This window comes from Capra hircus, chromosome 4, assembly GCF_001704415.2.
Source record: "Capra hircus breed San Clemente chromosome 4, ASM170441v1, whole genome shotgun sequence".
In the NCBI taxonomy this organism is placed as follows: Eukaryota; Metazoa; Chordata; class Mammalia; order Artiodactyla; family Bovidae; genus Capra; species Capra hircus.
The window spans coordinates 35449447-35468755 of NC_030811.1; the positions used below are offsets into that span (position 1 = coordinate 35449447).

At 38.0% G+C, this 19309-nt stretch overlaps 2 protein-coding genes across 2 annotated transcripts in view; one reads left to right on the forward strand and one right to left on the reverse strand.

The window, feature by feature from the left end:
- Positions 1-16843, reverse strand: part of KCND2 (potassium voltage-gated channel subfamily D member 2) — a 556385-nt gene extending 539542 nt beyond the window's left edge. The window contains exon 1 of the mRNA XM_013963409.2: positions 14610-16843. Within this exon, the coding sequence (XP_013818863.1) occupies positions 14610-15724 (1115 nt within the window). The 5' untranslated portion in view covers positions 15725-16843. The remainder of the gene's footprint in view (positions 1-14609) is intronic.
- Positions 15723-18814, forward strand: LOC108635896. The gene is made up of 3 exons (XM_018047496.1): positions 15723-15767; positions 16420-16851; positions 17197-18814. The coding sequence occupies exons 1-3, from the start codon at positions 15723-15725 to the stop codon at positions 17581-17583; spliced, it is 864 nt and encodes a 287-aa protein (XP_017902985.1). The 3' UTR covers positions 17584-18814.

Here is a 19309-nt window from a genome sequence, read left to right on the forward strand (position 1 = left end):
CTGAAGGAGGAGATCAGTCCTGGGTGTTCGTTGGAAGGACTGATGTTGAAGCTGAAACTCCAATACTTCAGCCACCTGATGCGAACAGTGACTCATTTGAAAAGACCCTGGTGCTGGGAAAGATTGAAGGCAGGAAGAGAAGGGGATGACAGAGGATGAGATGGTTGGATGGCATCACCGATTCAACGGACATGAGTTTGGGTAAACTCCAGGAGTTGGTGATGGACAGGCCTGGCATGCTGTGATTCATGGGGTCACAAAGAGTTGGACATGACTAAGTTGAACTGAATATGATGAACTTTGCATACTTACAAATATATGCCACCTAGTTGTCACCAAGGAAATCCAATAAAGCTCTTCAGGCCAATGAAAAGCTATTTTCTCCTAAGAAAGAAAGAGTATGCATACAATGCATAAAGGATATTAAGTACTTGATGCCTGACAGGCCAGTACAATGAACAAACAGGGACCAGAGTGTCATTTTTCAGTGTTCCCTTATTTACAGAGAAATTACACAATTATTTAAAAATTAAATCCACTTGTGTATTAGAAATACACTTGAATTCACCCGTGGATCCATTGTTTTAAACAGTATGTTTTTACCTCCTTTCAAAAATCAGCTCAAGGTCAATAATGTAGGTGGATGAGACTATTAGAGGTATCCTCCACACACATTCTTTCAGATCACTGGTTGTTAATATTTCATGACCGAAGTGCAAATGCTGTTGTCACAGTTCCCACCTCCAGACATTATTTGTTTTAGGTGACTGCTAAGGAGCTACATTTTTCTAAATGTCCCGTGCACGCAAGTGTGCTAAGTCACTTCAGTCATGTCCAACTCTTTGTGACCCTACCCACCAGGCTCCTCTTGTCTATGGGGATTCTCTAGACAAGAAGACTGGAGTAGGGTGCCATGTTCTTCTCCAGAGGATCTTCCTGAAAGTGTCCCAGGTGGTCCTAATTGTTATGGTCTTCCATCACTCAGAATTTTCTAAACTTTACAAATGAATCTTATAATTATGTAGAAGCAATATACTTTATTATATAGTTTATATTTCCTCTGAAAATACTTTCATATCCTTAAGATACTATTATATACTTTTCTTATAAAGATGTGTATAACATATGGTCAGTTCAAACATAGTTCTAAATACTTTGTTAAGTCATTGGTGCAGATACTGTTCATTATGTTGTTAAATAACCTGCTTATAAAGATCACATGATAAATTTTTCTTGGGCTCTACTCTTCTAAAACAACTGATCATGAAGTTAGATACTTTCCATTCTTGGCTAAATAGAGCTGTAAAATATGCTACACTTTCCCTCCTTTCTTTGGCTGCCAGGAAGTCCAGAGCTGAATTTATGCTTGGTAAAGCTTTATTTAACAGAACTTTCTGTTCTCCATCACTTCCCCTTCATCTTTAATACTTGGCACTTGTTTATTTAATCTTTTTGGTTCCTTTGAGAATAAACTGTTTCAAATCCTCTTTAAAAGTTGGCAGAGTAAAAAATAATAAAGGTGTGATCAATTAAGTACATAATTTCAAAACAAGTTTATCAGAGACATAGGATTTTTATAATTTGGTAAATCAAAAGTATTAACTGTTGAGTTTTCAATGACAAAAAGTTTTATATGGTGAATCTAAATTCCAGCTTCTAAATAGGAAATGTCTCCTATTGAATGTGTGTCTTCAATTAATAACTCATCTTCAGTAGTCATTTCTTGCCTAGTTGTTTATTGGGTAACCGACTTATTCTTTTATTTCATTAAGTTTTTTTTTTTCCTTTGCTTTTCTTCCTGCCTGTCCTTCTCTCTCTCTCTTCCTTTGAAGCTATACATACTCAATATACACAAACTCTAATGAATTTGGATGATAAATATACACCAATGAAACCATTACTATCATCAAAGCCAGACATACCATACCTTCCCAAACCTTCCTCCTGCTCCTTTACTATTTCTTCTTTTGCAAAATATATATATATAATATTACATTTAATGTCATATTTAATAATAATAGAATAATAATTCCTCATATAGCATCTATGTAGAAGGTAATGTTTCAAGAACTTTACATATCTACATTGAATTTTTATAAAAGTCCTATCAGGTAGATAATACTAACCTATTTTTGTAGATGGGAAATCTCAGGTAGAGTTTAACGTAACTTGATCAACATCACTAAGCTTGTGTTTAAATCCATGTTGGCTTGACTCTATCATCCTATATACTAAAGACTATTTTTGAGTGAATTATCAAATGATTAAGAGAAGGGATTTAATTTTAAATAACATTTGTAAAGTTTTTATATAGAAACATTTGAAAGCAAAAGATCCCAAATATCATTAGAAAGCCCTCTTCTAAGAGAAATTCTACAGGCTAATGAAAAAAATGTTTTAAATACAAAATGGTACACCATGAAATATAAAATGGTTCTTTCTATATCCCATATGTCCAGACTTCTTAAAAGTTTTATTATCAATAGTTCATTTTATGTCCTTCCAGAAAAATAAAAGGAAAAGGTATGTGTACATCAACATATACAAATGTGTATAACACATACATATCTGTACATTTTGTATTGACATATATGTTTGTGTTTCTGAAATGTATATAAGCATTTTGTATTCATAAATATTTTTAGTAATATTTAAAACAGTGGATATAGATCCTGAAACTGGGCACTGAATAACGTGGGAAATAATAAGGAGACAGAATTTAAAAAAGAATAGTCTATAAAGTAATTTCTTAATTTATACAAAGTTTGGCTTAAAATGGCTCAGTATATATTGCCAAAATTTGCTACCTGACTTAAAAAAATCACCTCCTTTTAACTGTTTTGAAATAAAATAATCTTACTTTTCATTTAGGTGATTTTGAAGGTATTTGGACTCTTTACACAAAAATAACAAAATTCTTTGAGAAATCAATAGGCACTTTACTCTAGGACTATGTCAATCCTTAATAAGGTACCCTATTTTCATAAAGAAAAGTTTATAGTAATTTTCTAAATTACATTCTTTTTATTAGCATATTTACAGTGATATCTTCTGGTATTTGATATCAAATTCATGTAATTTTTAAAGCCTAAATCAAAATTGCTATATTTAAAAAAATTCAACATGTATACACTGTAAATTCATTAAGCTTTTCAAAACAACTGTCTTTCATTTAAAACATGTAAGAAGTTGCAAAGTTATCTATGAAGGGTTGGAAATAATATTCACTTAATTTCCATAATTAAGAATTTCCTGAAATGGAAGTAATTTCCTCTTGACATTTATTCTTATATCCTATTTCACAATGATGTATCCCCTTCTGAATGTCTGAGAAGCCTTGAAATTAGCATATTTTTTCTAACTACAGCAAAGTTCTGATAAATTGGAAAATGTGAATAGAGAGGATTTGACTACTTTCTTAGCAGTGCTGCTGCTGCTGCTAAGTCACTTCAGCCGTGTCCAACTCTGTGCGACCCCATAGACGGCAGCCCACCAGGCTCCGCCGACCCTGGGATTCTCCAGGCAAGAACACTGGAGTGGGTTGCCATTTCCTTCTCCAATGCATGAAAGTGAAAAGTGAAAGTGAAGTCACTCAGTCATGACCGACTCTTAGCGACCCCATGGACTGCAGCCCACCAGGCTCCTTTGTCCATGGGATTTTCCAGGCAAGAGAACTGGAGTGGGTTGCCATTGCCCTCTCTGACTTTCTTAGCAGTACATATTTGTAAAAAAGTTATATGTAACATTTTATAAAATACTATGAAACATCAGAAGAATCAATTGAATATAAACTTCGACCCTCATTTTTAATTTCACAAGGATGAGTAAACCAAAGCCTAGTCAGATATTTTCAGGTTTGATGTTTTTAATATTATTGACTTGGATATGGTTGGTCTGGAGTTCAAACACACAGAAATTAATATTTTACATTATGAAAATATGAATGTAATATGTAGAGTAAACCTTCTTAGGCTGAAAAAATGAGAATTCAACCACATGTCATGGAGTTGAATAAAATGCAAGTTATGATTGCTACAATTATAATCATTACTCATCTTAAAAAGATCAAGGTAAAAGCAGCAGTATCAATTGAAAAAACATTCTTAATGTCTTCATTTTAGCCAATATCTTCCTCTCCTCACTGGGTCCCCCTGCCTCATAGAAATCATCTTTTTGGAAATTTTACTTATTTACATTGTTTGTTTACTCTTTGCTAGTGGAAGTACCAATCAATGCAGCAACTTTGGAAAATCTGGATTTATCCCTCAAAGTTGTACATTCATGCCTGAAACCTACCAATTTCACTCCAAGTTATATACACGGGAGAGATAACTGTAAATGTCAACAATTTGCAAATGAGCACTCTTCTGAAAAACTCAGTCAAACTGAATGTCATCAACAGAGTGGTTGAATAAACTGTAGTATAATCACACAATGGAATAAAATAGTATATAGCAGCCAAAAATGAATTATAATGCATGGCAACAACATGGATGAACCTAAGTAACAAAATACTGAATGAAAGAACCAAAAAGACTGCACACAGCAAGATATTCTTTTATAAAGTCAATAAAATCTCCAGCTTTCAGAATGATAATTTCAAATGATGACTACCTATAGCACAAAAAGACAATGGGACAAAAAGGAGAGAAGAGATGCTTATGATTAGATTTAGGTAAATACCAATGAAATAGCTTTTGTTTGGTGGTATGTTCACCTGTGCATATTACACTATTAAAAGTTGTTAAATAAAATAATAAGGACCATGATGGATGAATCACAGAAGTGTGTCATGCAAAAGGGTAATAACTAGTTAAATTCTGTGCACCTAAAGCAGAATAAAAGCATTGCATCTTGGACTAGTTCTTTAAGCTATTTGTATCAAACATTTAGCTTTCTTCAATATATCCTATTGAAATGTAAGATCCTTGGTTATAATTTATCAATTTAGCTTCATCTTGAAGATTTTCTGTAAAGTGTTACAAGTATCTGCTTACTAACTAAATTTCTAGAATATTAATTGTCAAAAATTTGATGAAATTAAAGGAGTTGTTGTCCCCTTAATAATTCTAGGGGAAAAAAACCACAATTTTTATTATGATTTTCAGAATAGAAATGTACTATTTAAATAAGCTTGAGAACATCACCTCAAAATATGATATATAATGCTGAACTGAAAAACATTTCAAAGTATTATTTAATTTGAATCTTAATATGCATTTTCATTCAATGAATAAAACATACCTTAATATTTTTGGAGCAAAATGTAAATGAATTTGATATTTCAAATTTTAAATTCCTGCTCTTTAGACCAAAACAAGTCAAACAAATTATTTAACACTGATTTCATAGCCTGCTTTCCAAATTGTTGATGTTAAAAACAACAAAATCGTCTCTTTAGATTACTGTCTAAAGTCAAAGTTGAAACGTCAATAATGAATTATTTTTAGTTTCAACAAGATTTAACAGATTAGCAAATTGGTAATTTAGCAAATTACCAAGATAAGAATGATAAAATGAGACTTATCACATGAATTTGTTTATCTGTGTTACCAATTCATAGTCCCTTCATTCATATATAGATACAAACATATATTTCATATGTATTATTACATAAATAATTCATAATCTAATGGAGGACTATGAAATATACATATAACATATACATATATATAATAATGAAGTCATTGAAAGTAACTTAAGTTTTATTTATATTACAATGAAATGCCATAATCATCTAAGGCTTTTTTAAGTCTGCATATATACTACCTGATTTTGTTTGCAATATTTCTTTTAAAGAGAAAGAAATATGGAGGATAAACGACTTCCAGTGTATTGCACTCTAAAGAGCACTAGACCTCAATAGTTTCCCCAGAAATCTAGCTTATGTTCTTCCACTAACTAGTTCTATTTTTCCTATTTTCTTCAAGGAAATTAGGAATTATCTACAAGATGAATTCTAAAGAGCCCTGTACCTCGAAATTCCATGATTTTAATATCTTTTTACTAAAGCAGAAAATTAGACATTAGGGAGAATCCATAAGCACATTCTCTTCTGACCTAACAAAATGTCTAATGTGAATGACTAGGTCCATCTAATTTAAGAATACAAATACATATGCTTATTTTTCATTTCCAAAACACCACATTTGGTAAGAACTGGAAACATTTTCATAAGTCCCAAAGTGTTATCCAAAATAATATGCATAAGGATTTTTCTCTAAAATGTATTAATATTGATATAGGTTTAGAAAGCTTAATTTATGCAGCACAGTGAAAGGAAACCAGTTCTCCATTAAAAATATACAAAAGATAGTAATAACGAGAGTGTGATTGTCATTTTCACCTTTGCCACAGGCAAAGGAAAGTAAATACCAGGACTTTTTCCTTTGTGATACCCCCATGAGTCCTAGTTTGTTCCACCAGGAATCAAACCTCTTGGATAGAACTTCTTGGTAGGATGCAGAACTATTTGGAGGGCAGATGTTTTAATGAAAAGAACATGTCCAAGTGAGATGACACACTGAATTCCCTTAGATACAGGAAGTATTTTCACAAGTTGCTTATTGGGGAGATAGAAAAACAGATGGATAGATAGATACCTTTATGCTGTTAATCCAATTCTCGTTCTTCCAAACCCAAGTTCTCTCCAATTATCCATTCATAATTATGTTTTACTCTCTAACACAGTGTTTCTTAACAAAGCAATGCCTCTGTTAGTTCTCATTATACATTTGCTACAAGCTGGTCCCAATTTAACTTGGGTTAAAAATACATATCCTCTGGCAATTTTCACAGATTTCAAGACATGTAAACCATTTTTACTTTCAAACTCACAAAAATAACAAAACACCTGAAGATGATATATGTATTTCAGGTTGGTACCTATACAAGACTGAAAAAAAAAGAAAAATCTTTAAATAGAATCCAAAGTGTAGGTGATATTCTTAAACACTAACATTAGCATTGACAACTCTAAGTCTGCAAATCTATATTCAAAATAAAGAATTATCCTCAGTCATTTCCCAGATTGTTCCATTTCTATTGAGAACCAGTTTTGTCTTTTCAGCTAAAATGTGGAATTTCAGTTTTTCATTTGAACTAGATTTATTTTTGTCAGCTAGGAAGAATTTAATCATGCACTCATAAAGTACTCCATTTTTCTGGAAAATCTCATGAATAATTGGATATAAATTTTAAGTTAAGGTAAGTATAATGAATCTAGCAAAGAATGAGAATTTATACATGGGAAAGAAATTAATGTTAAAATAAGTATTTTAAGATTTTAAATGTCTCAGGGCTTAGGCTCATTTTAATACAGAAACCATATCCCATTCCTACCCTGCTCACAACTCTCTAATGTCTCCTCACGCGTGGGTGCTAAGTTGTTTCAGTTGTGTCCAACTCATCGCAACCCTATGGACTGTAGCCCACCAGGATCCTCTGTCCATGGGGATTCTCCAGGCAAGGGTACTGGAGTGGGTTGCCATGTCCTTCTCTAGGGGATCTTTCTAACCGAGGGATAGAACTTGCATTGCTTATGCCTCCTAAATGGGACAGTAGGTTCTTTACCGCTAGCACCACCTGGGAAGCCCAATGTCTCCTGATTGTCTCAAATGAAACCCAAAAAGTCTTTACTATGGTCCATGATGTCCTACGTCATGTCATCCCAACTACCTTTCAGATAGTATTTGTTACTAAGATCCTCCCTCGCTTTGCTTCAATTACAGCCTTAGGGGGAACACACCAAGATTCCTCCCGCCTTGCAGTCTTGGTACTTCTTTTCTCTCTTCTAAACTCTTCATCCAGATATTCAGAGGACCCTCTTCATCCCTTCAAAAAGCCATCATCACCCTTGGAAAGGCTTTTACTATACCCTATCCACAATAGCATACTTCCTACCCTTATTTTCTTTATAGCACCCACCACTGCCTGGAACTATATTATATATTTGTATTCACTTTCTGCTTCTCCTACTAGAATACACAGATCCTAAGGTCTGAAAGTTGGCTATTATGCTTATTGCTGTGGCCACTGACAGGTAGCAAGTGATCAACAGAAGTCTATTAAATGTAATTGAACCCTATGAGTCACATTTTTATCTCCTGAAAGCATAAATAACTGGTAAGACTTTGAGTTTCCAAAAGCACTGTTCCTGGTGTTCTTAAATGTGAAGAAAGTAAGAAAGATGGAAGAATGAGGCCCACGTAAGAACAAAAGGGACAAGACCTTTTACTTTTAGAACAAAACTTTCCCATTCTATTTGACATTATTTCAACTGTCATCCTACTCTTTTCTGTTATGTTTTTCTCATCAACTTCTGATAACTCACTCCCTACTCTCCCCACACTTTTATGATTAGGATCTTCTTTACATAACAGATCTGTCAAACTTTTCAGTGCAAAATTGATTGTACCGTGCCAGAATAAGTATCTACATGTATATTTACATTTTGTAAACCCACCTTTTAATCACTTAGAATGAAAACTTCTTCCTGAATAGAGAATATATTTATCTCATATGTCATTTACAGACAATAGTTCTCTGTTTTTAAACAATTCCATGTTATGAGTGAACTTAAATAAAGGAAAAAAGTCCAATTTGTGTTTACCAAGACAGAGAATAGCTTTCTAGTGACTAAGTATCTGTCATCCAGGTATCTTTCTGACCCATGTGCCCCTTGAGTTACTCATCTTTAGAAAGAGACTGAGCCTGAAAGAGAAGACAGTACATCTCTGCACACTTATATTATAACATTTCTCCATATGCTTCCCAGAGCCACCTGCAATTTACCCAGCTTTCACTAGAAAGCAAACCGATTAAGGAAATAGCCATTGACAGCCTTTAACTCTAACTGTGCAGAGAAGAATGACTTACAGCCTTCCTTACTTAAAAGAGAAAAATTAAAAGGATGGATTGTAGTACGTCCAAAGACAAAGTGCTCAAATAACAAATTTCGAGGGTTTTTTTTTTTTTTAACACGGAATAAAGCATAAGATTAGATTAGTGGACTCTTGATAAATGCAGCAATGGTATGAGTTATGGCTAAGGAGCTCTCCATGGTGTCCACACATCCTCTCATAGTATGATCACCAACAGAGTAAACAGGTAACAAGTCTCCAAAAGGTATAGACCCAAACCTCAAAAGCCTTTCAATGTAGTTAGGTGGGCAAGGCGTAAAACCATAAATTATATCCAAAAACAATAGCACTTACTACTGTCAAGTGTAATTTCAACTACAGATGATGTAAGTTTGAGAGGCTGAGAAGACTTCAAGGAGAAGATCAGTGTAAAAGCTGGCTCTCAAAGGAGAAAACTAAAGGACAAAAAATTCCAATGGAATCTACTAACACAAGGAGAAAGGCAAATGTACACAGACATGTAGAGATGGCATTTCACCCTGAGTTTCTCTCCAATACCAGACCGTATCCCACACCATCAAATGTAGCTGCTGAAGTTAGTGGGAAAACAATGCCTATATATATATACCCATGCTCAGAAAACAATATAAGACATATGGAGAGTAAAAAGAGCAAAATTATTCTTACAGCTCAGAAGAACAATACTTCCTTTTCAGGGAAGTTCTTTTTACCATTCCCCTTCTTTCAGTGAAAGAGAAGTTAAATTGTACAGTGTTTAACAATCCACAGGCCAGCTCTTTTTTTAGATAACTCAGGCAAAATAACTGATTCACTTTCTTATCCATCAGGCCAGGTACAATTTCACCATTAAGTAGGTTTTCCCCAAATGGTCTAACAGTTCACCAGATGAGAATACATGCTTGTGTTCTGTCAACTGGGCACCTCATGATGAATTCCACTACTGTATGAATGAATGCAGAGTTAGCAGTGATACTGAGAGATGTGGAAAACGTGAGTCATAGAGAGTAGCACTAGGAGAGAAATGCATTAAAATAATGCAGTAAAGAACAAATTTATTCCTTTCTTGTCTCTGAACATCAGCAGTAACCCCCAGATAAGTATTATTGCACATTCCTAAATAATGTTTTAAGTCTTAAGAGAATAAAAAGAGTAAAGAATGAAATTTCAGAAAGTACCACTAATATTAACTGTGTAATTATGAGCGGGCAAAAAAAAAAAAATCTTGTATGTGTAAAATGATGTATTTTAAATAGATAACATCAGAGTTTCCTTCCACCAATAATTCAGAAATTAGGGAATAAGAAATTTGAACTTCATTAATTCATCTTCAAAGATGAGTAAAATTGGGAGGAAAGTTTACACAAAAACAAAGTGCATGACGTCAGAATTAAATGAAGCGACTACACAAATAAAATATGTATAAGATCAAGTCTATCTGTACTTTAAAAAGAAATCCTGAAAAGAAAAAAGAATATCATATCAGACCCACTGAAAATTAGAAAATGATCCCTTTTCTAGGATGCTGCACCCAGAATATATATATCATCTCTTCCTGACATACCTGTGTCTAACAACCAAGAAAATGCTCACAGAAAATATGTAGCAAGATGGGTAAATATACACTTTTCAAAAATATATACCTCATGTCAAATATTACCTCTGATTCAAATGGTGACTAGGACAAAATGTACACACTTAATATTTAGTTGCCCATAATGCTAAAAGAGGAATATACATCACATTTTCTACATTTCTTTATAAATTCATTTTCAATTCTCAAGTAACATGATCTATAAAGAACTTTGTAAAAATGTGTTGTAGTATGCCAAAGTAAAAATGGATGTTACTCACAGCACAGCTCCTCACCAAAAGATATAAATTTTGGTACCCTCCCCTGCATCTTGTAAAGACATATTTGATTAACACATTATGAGCTCTCCTGGTGGCTCAGATGGCAAAGAATCTGCCTGCAAGGCAGGAGACCTGGGTTCAAGCCCTGGTTTGGGAAAATCCCCTGGAGAAGGAAATGGCAACCCACTCCAGTATTCTTGCCTGCAGAATCCTATGGACAAAGGAGCCTGGCAGGCTACAGTCCATGGGGTTGCAAATAGTCAGACATGACTGAGTAACCTTCACTTAGCAATATTTATGCATGTGGTTTTTCAGGTGGTGCAGTGGTAAAGAATCTACCTACCAAAGCAGGAGATGTTCCATCCCTGAAAAACAAAAATGGTAAGTTACTGTCCAGAGGTCATTAAGACAAGAGAGGAGTTCTGGGTTCTTACTTGGCCAAAGCAGTTTAGGGTAGTAACTAGAGATTACGTTACAGAAAAAGAGGGAGGCAGGAGAGTCAAGAAGTCATCAAGGCCCCAGGTAGGTCAAAAAGTATGCTCAGAAAGAGCTTGGAATTCCTCCATGGAATGGAGGAAGAGACATACAGGGCCATTCGAGTTAAACATTGTGGTTTTTGTTTTTTTTTTTAACTTTTCTGACATTCTTTCATTCATTTTGAAAACTGTACTTTTGATATTTCCAACTTAATAGGAAGTGGGCAGGCTTAAAATTATAAAGTATTAATTTTACTGGCAAATTAACTACTTATATAATGAGCATGAATAAAATATAGAATAATCAGATATTTGCTATTTCAGGATTAAAATGATTAGCTGAACACACAATAGTAAACCTCACTCATTTCTTCAGACCAAAAAACCACCTGAATATTGCCTAAAATGACCTGAGAGGGTAACAGATAATTTTGCCAGTCCCGAATTACAAATTCTTGGCTCTTTCTTCTCATGTATATAATGTTTGTATGAACTGAACTTTTGAAAACCACTGTCTTAAGATTTCATTTCTACTTCTATTATCATTAATTGATGAACATTAGCTCCATTAAAAATAATAGCCACGTAAAAGAGCTCATACACTGTAATGGGAAATTTCTGGTCATCTATTAGACACAGATTGATTTTACCTTCAACTAGCATATTTTCCAAAAAGTTTGAATCTTATACTTCATCACACAAGACTACAGAGTAAAAAATAAATTCAAGTAATGGCTTTGTTGAATATTTTCTACTCTTAAACAAAACTGTTGAGTCACAATGCAACCAAAGTTAAGACACCAAAAAGGCAGGGTTTTTTTTTAATCTATTTCTTCAGGAAAGTATAATACACTATAAGTCTATTTTGATGAGAAACAAGACATTTTTTGAGGAAACTTTGCTATATTATAAAGCATGCTGCTGCGAAGTCGCTTCAGTCGTGTCCGACTCTGTGCAACCCCATAGACAGCAGCCCACCAGGCTCCCCCATCCCTGGGATTCTCCAGGCAAGAACACTGGAGTGGGTTGCCATTTCCTATGCTTTGTTAAATGTTCATATATGTTTTCCAATAAATGGATTGTATCTTGATTGCATCAACATTTCTACATCTTAAAAATTAGAGTGCTATATTTCATCAGGATCATTAATGCCTTAATTTCCTGAAAATTAAAATTTTCAATTATAGTGGAACTTAAATCTAAAAAGTGACTCCCCTTTTGCTTCCAAGTTCTGAGAAAGTGTGTTTATTTAACTTTTCTTATGTAGTAACATAAAGAACCTGTAAACTGAAACAATTTCATGATTTTACTCAGGTTTTATGATTTAATTTCTCAAATCATTTCAAAAAGTAGTTTTCTGAGCAGTTTATTTATATAACAAAAATTGTCATTAATGGTTAACACTTCCTTATCTTTTCCTGAAAACAAAAATAAATTTCAAAATAAAGTAAAAATTTGAAAGTCATTTCAGAAAAGAAGCTTTAAAATAATACTAACTTTTCATATCTGGACTAGAACTTTCCAGCCAGATGAAATTAGCACCTCATCCACATTCATTATAATAACGCCTATATTCAAACAGGTAGAGGGCATTTAGTATTAAAATGACTTACTGATACTTCATGAAAAACACTGCCAGAGATACCTAATTTTTAAAAATATATTTCTTTTTAATACTTCTTCTTTCAATTCCTCTTAACACAGAGTCCTCTTTTTATTCATGTGTACTTCTCATCTGAAGTTCTTAATTTACACTATCCAACTGCCCTTAATAAAGACTTCAAATGACATAAACACAACAAACCTCTGGGTTAGAACTAAGCACCTACAGTGCTAAGGTATTCTGCATCTTCTTCAAAATGTGTCCCAAAATTACCAACAAGATAAAAGGAAAATACAAACAACTGGATATAGAATTTTCACTGATTCATTTTTACAAATCCACCAGTAGATCTTCAAAACTATGTGAGACTAAATCAAAACCATAAGTCACTATATTTTACTTTACCGTAATACCTTAACTTAGCCAAAAATTCTTCACATCTAAAATATTCCATTAGTTAGCTATAGAACAACATGAGAAATTCTGTTCAATACAATATGTCTAATAAAATCAAGTTGACTTTAACCACACTGTCATTTAAAGAAGGCAATTAAATTAGGCTGAAACACAAAATTTAAAAAGCAGCCTTGGGAATAACTTTTTTTCTTACAGCCATTACCAAATCCTTATTGAACTGATTAATTATGCAAGAAAAGCAGCATAGAGCTGAAGAAAAAATGACACTAACATCACTGCCTGGCTTATCTAAGAACTCATAAAAGTTAAAGGATCTTATCATTTTATTTTACCATAGTCTCTAACATATAAATGCTGCTACTTTTCTGCAGTTTAATTAACATGAGTAATAATGTCATATCTTTCTTCAATCATCTAAAAATCTTAATTCTAGCTTAAATTTTATTTTAAAGAACAATATTAATTTAGAATATGTCCCTTTGGTTGCAAAGCACCATTAATGCCAAATAAAATAATGAAGAGAAGAATTCTAGCAGGAAATCATGATGCTAAATTCCCTTAATTCCCTTATACAACCAGACCTTGGTGACCATCAATCTCATCAGCTACTGCTTTGCCCTCTATGTGGGCATGGGCCCATTGCCTGATGGGATCTGCAGTTTCTTTAAAAATGTGTGGATAAGTCATTTGCTTCTTTATTTGAAACTATGAACTTAAAATCCTAAAATATGTTGCAAATACCATTCCACTGCATTTTGTTGCGTTGATCAGTTTCAGTTCTGATATTCTAAAACACTGCATAACTTATCAGCCATGATGAAAATGCATATTGATGGATATGTGCATATGTATCACAAAATCCTTTGATAATATCTATAATCTATGTTTTAAAATGTTGTAAAATGAGAATTATATTTCTTAGTGGGAAAGTGTATGCCAAAGTATTCATATGAAAATAATACTTTATATATACATGGAAACTTTTCATTTCAATGCACCAAAGCACTTTCTAGGCATTTCAATACATAGTTTGTATTTTCATACCTATACGTGGACACAAATTTTGTGTTTTTCACTGTATTTTTATGTGTTCATACATATAATATCAATGATCTTTTTGTTCAAGAATTCTAAACTTTATGTATTTATCACTTTCAGGTATTAATATTCAACACTGGCCAGCAATTCCCTAAATACTTCAATCACTGTATCATACTCATTTCATAGATCAAAAGAGTTCTTCAAAACCATTTAAAGAATATTTTCCTAAAGCCATTTAAGAAAGAGAAAGATTATTTGCTCTGAATAAGTATATAAACTTAGTATCTACACAACAATCACATATTTAACCTCCATCCCATTTCCCTTGATGGCACCTACCCTAGCGTTGTCATGGTGACAATGGTGTACCAGAAAGCAGCAGGGATGCTGGTGAACTTGCTGGCCGAAGACCCCTTCTCAGCGTAGAACATGACTGTGGCAAAGATGATGATAGCCATGGTGAGCGAGAAGAGCAAGAAGCCCAACTCTGAGGCACAGCTTTTCAGCGTGTACCCCAGGATGCGCAGGCCTTGAGAGTGGCGGGAAAACTTAAAGATCCGGAAGACCCGGAAGACGCGGAGTGTGACAAAGGCTCCACTGACATCCTCATTGTCTGTCATCACCAACCCAATGTAATATGGTAGGATGGCCACCACGTCGATGATACTCATGACGCTGCGCACAAAGCGGTAACGGCTAGGAGCTGCCGCCAGGCGAAGCAAGTACTCCACTGTGAAGATCATGACACAGGCTGTATCCAAGCAAAAGAAGGCCACGGCGTACCGCTCCCCACAGGGCAGTTCTTTAATGTGACCCGGGCTGGACCCACATGGCACTGTTTCTACCACATTAGCGATGACTGAGACGGCAATGAAGAACCCGGTAACATAGTAGAACACCAGGGCCATGGTGCTGGTGTGGGGGTTCTCAAAGGCCCGCCAGACCCTCTGACGAGCGGTCATGGTGGGCAGCGCACTCTCCCCGGTGTTGTCCGTGTCAGCATCGTCCTGGAGACGCTCGGCGTTCTCTCGCCGGCGATCCTTGTACTCCTCGTAACAGCAGTCGCCAATAATTTCTGGGATGAGGCCAAAGAAGGCCAATTCTTCATCATAAGCGGAGATGCACTCATGGCGAGGATAGTGGAGCTTCCCAGTGCGGTAGAAATTCAGGATGTGGCGAAAGATGTCTGGGTCACGGTCAAAAAAATACTGCTGAGTCTCTGGATGGTAGAAAAAGTCCCTCTCTGAACTACCCAGCAGAGTATCTGGGTAACGTTCCAGGGTGTCCTGCCATGTCTGGAAACGAGTGCCACTCACGTTCAGCACAATGAGAGCATCTTGAGTCCTTTTCCTCTCCTGCCTCGGGGGAGCTGGCATGGGCCCCGAGGCCACAGGCATCCACCCGATGGCCGCTGCCCTTGCAAAGGGCAGCCACGCTGCTACCCCCGCCGCCATGGTTCTTTCAAGCGGAGGCCGGAAGGGCAATCAAGTCTCTACAGTGGGTCCCTCAATGTAGCCACAATCACCCACTTCCGCCCGTCAAAGAAAACACTACTGAGACACGTGGTCCAGAGGTATCAGCCTTATTCAAGGGAGGGCTCCTGATGGAAGTCACAGTTCGCAGAAGGGCAAGTTCCCTCAAAGACAGGTAATATTTTTGGAGTAACAGGAAGGGGGAAATACAATGTCCTAACAATCACGCCCAACAGAACCTAACCAAACCTCTTTCCAGCAGTTGGACTGGGCCAGCCCTGGCACAAATAAGTACACAGGTGACTTTGGATGCTGCAGTTGATTTCAAACAGGTGTCTCCGATTTCTTCCCCAACACAGTCTGGATAGCGTGGGGTCAGTATGTGTTGTGTAGGATAGAGACAAGGACAGTCATTGAGTGGTATTCTGTTGAAGAATCAGGGAACCCTTCCACCCTCCCTTTCAGCTCTTTCAAACCTTCCCTTTTCCAAGTGGCCCTTCCCGCCAAAGGAGTCTCAAAAAGGCGACCTGTTGTAGTAGCCTCCAAGATGCGGTCACAGCCGCTGCCCCACGTCTCTTGGGGAGTCCGGTTGCCGCCTCGACTCCTCCGGCCGTATATTTGCAGAGACGGAGGTGCTGGGCGGTGGGCCGGACTGCGGGGGGGGGGCTTTAGTATAGATCCTCCTTCCCCGCGTCTACGAGCACCCCCCGGGTTCTGCCGAAAGCGCTCGCCCAATCTCCCCTTCACTCTCTTTTCAAGTTCAGCTCAGGTACAGTGTGACAGTTAGAGCGCCCGGGAGCTGGCAGGCGCCGCCGCTGCCGCGGCAGCAGCATCTGCTTCCGCGCGGAACGCGCCTCTTCCGCGGTACATACCTGGCAAAGTGCGCGCCGGGGCTGAGTTGCATAGAGACTTTCTCCTCGTCGTGCACCCGGAAAGGGCTCCCGAGAAAGCAGCTCGCCAGCAGCCTAAGCCGACGCGCCGATGGGAGCATAAATAAAGCTCAAGCGAGCTCTTCTTCCCCTTCCCCCATCCCTCCGTGCCTCCCTCCTCCTTTTCACCTTCCAAAAGCCAGGCGCAGGCGAGCCGAGCAGCAGCAACAAGTTCAAAAGGTGCGGGGGAGGCAAGAACGGAGGGGACTCGCTGCTGCCAACTTACTGCGCCGCGGCGGTGGCCGGGGCCGGAGCGGCGCGGCGCGGGGCGGCGGGGCGGCGGGGCTGCGGGGCGGCCGGGCGGGCGGCGGCGGCGGCGCGTCGGGGCCGGGGCCGGCGCGGGCAAACGCCGGAGCGCGGAGGCAAGGGGCGCTCGGTAGCGCGGGGGCGCGGGAGGGCGGCTCGCTGCTTCCCCGCCAGTGGGTGGTCCGGCATCTCCCCCGGGCTCCCCGCGCCGCTCTGCTCGTGCGATCAATAAATAAGGAGAAAATAAATAAATAACCGCGCGCCCGCCCCGCCACGCAGGTTATGAAAGGCGTCTCCTGCCTTTCCCTCGGCTTGACCTTTCTCCGCCCCCGCCCCCTCGGGCTCTTCTCGCTCCACCCCAGCCACCCACCAGCCCCGGCGCAAAAATGTCACCGAGGGAGAGCGTCCAGGTGGATCTGCTGGGGAGGAGAGCGGAGCCTCGTTGAACAAAGGGAAGCTTCACGCGCTCGGCTGCGGTGGTTTGGTGGAGGAGAGGAGCAAGGGGACCGACGCCTTGCTTCTGCCTGCCTGGGTCCCGGTTCAAGGCGAGCGAGCGTGGGAAAAAAAAAAAAAAAAGAGAGAGAGAGAGAGAGAGAGAAGCTGGGAAGGAGAGTGAGCAGAGCGGAACGCGCAGGAATTGGCTGTCTTCTGAGGGCTACTGGGTAGCAAGACCTGCAAAGCCCCGCGGCGGAATTTTTAAGTGCTTTCCCCCTCTTTCTCTTTATTTGTTCACACCAGACGTTAACGTTGCAGGAGTTAATATGTCATCTGTCCAACTTGCTGAAAAGTCAGACAGTCACCTCGGTCCAGGTCTCGCCACAACTCCTTTTCCCGTCCTTTGCAAATGACAGGAAGGATTTAGAACCCTTTTCTAAATGTCAGCGTCAAAGGACGTGCGTCTCCCTGAGTCTGCGTCCCCTTCATTCTCTCTGCGCCTTTCTGCGCACAGATCTGAAATGGTTAAAGTAGTTAAAGCTGTCCCTGTGATGGGGTAGGTGATGTGAGAGACTAGGAAATTGTCGCGGCCAAGCGTTGCGTTTTTCGTGTACCCCGCCCCCCAAGTCATTTAGGCATCTTCCTTAAAACCAAACATATAACATTTATAACCACTAGGTGGCGTGAATGGCGAGAAGTTAAACCCACACCTCAGGTTTGGACGCTTTAGAAAAGGTGGAAGAATCAAAATGAACTGACTCAACAGAGCATCAGATCACGTTGATATCCTCAAATCCACCCACCACCCACCTTTTTAGTATTTCTAGGGGATATACTACTCACGTCTGCGCCTGCATTTTGATGGATATGGGATGGAATGTGGAGAGTTTCCGTTGAAATGCCTTTTAAAATTAAAGCTAGATTACTGAGTAATAACAATAATAAAAGTGTTTGGAAACAGTGAAGCTTCATACATGTTGATTAAGGAGAGACACACAATTTCTGCCTGAAAATTACCTTTTCAAGATTTGGTTTGACTGTTCTTGATTTGCAAAATAAGTAAATTGGACTGTGATGTATAGTCTTAAATTGAATCAACTTTCAAGCCCTGGAGATCTTAGGCATGATGTCTCAATCTTGAAATTTTGAAATAGAATACCTCAACGAAAAGTCGTGAACTAAACAACAGAGTGTATAGAAAATCACCAGAGAAGAAGAAAAACAAACCTTGCAGTGCACAGGGTTTTCTGTAGAGACGCAAAGATTGTTTTGTTTTGTTTTCTTGTTTACTGCTGTAGAGGCTTAGGGTATCCCTAGTTAGTAGTTAATGAAGTCGGAGCTAACATAGAATAAAATTTGCGAATACAGAACTGAAGACCTCTGCTGTTATTGTTTGCCTTAGTTAAGCTGAAAGATGATTGTTAAGGAATTTATATAGCCTGCACACCTGAAAATAATCATCTGACCTGCTAACTGGAAAATAATCAAAAGAATGGGCTGTTGTTGTTAGGACTACTTAATGATTAGTACAAAAATTAACCCCTTTCCAAGCCAGACATGCCAGGTACATCCAGAGACTGGGTAATCATGAATAATCAATTGATGCCAAACTAGCATGCCATCCTTTAGAGATGAGGCAAGTGACCTAAATAGAACCTTTAAAACTTCCCTGTAGGAAACTGAAATTACAAATCTAAATGTATGTGTTTAACCCAATGAAACCCCTAAGTAAGCCATTATATGGAGTCTGCAGTTTTCCTCCTGCAATGCGGGAGACCTGGGTTCGATCCCTGGGCTGGGAAGATCCCCAGGAGGAGGGCATGGCAACCCTCTCCAGTTTTCTTGCCTGGAGAAGTCCCATGGACAGAAGATCCTGGTGGGCTACAGTCACGGGGTCGCAAAGAGAAGTACACTATTGGGCAACTAAACACAACTGCAAGTTTTAAGGTTTTATGAT

Coding starts and splice junctions, on each gene's coding strand:
- LOC108635896 (XM_018047496.1), top strand. CDS start 15,723: ATGGTTCTTTCAAGCGGAGGCCGGAAGGGCAATCAAGTCTCTACA. Junction 15,768..16,419: donor AGGGCAATCAAGTCTCTACA/GTGGGTCCCTCA, acceptor GCTTTAGTATAG/ATCCTCCTTCCCCGCGTCTA. Junction 16,852..17,196: donor AGCAGCAACAAGTTCAAAAG/GTGCGGGGGAGG, acceptor CCCGCCACGCAG/GTTATGAAAGGCGTCTCCTG.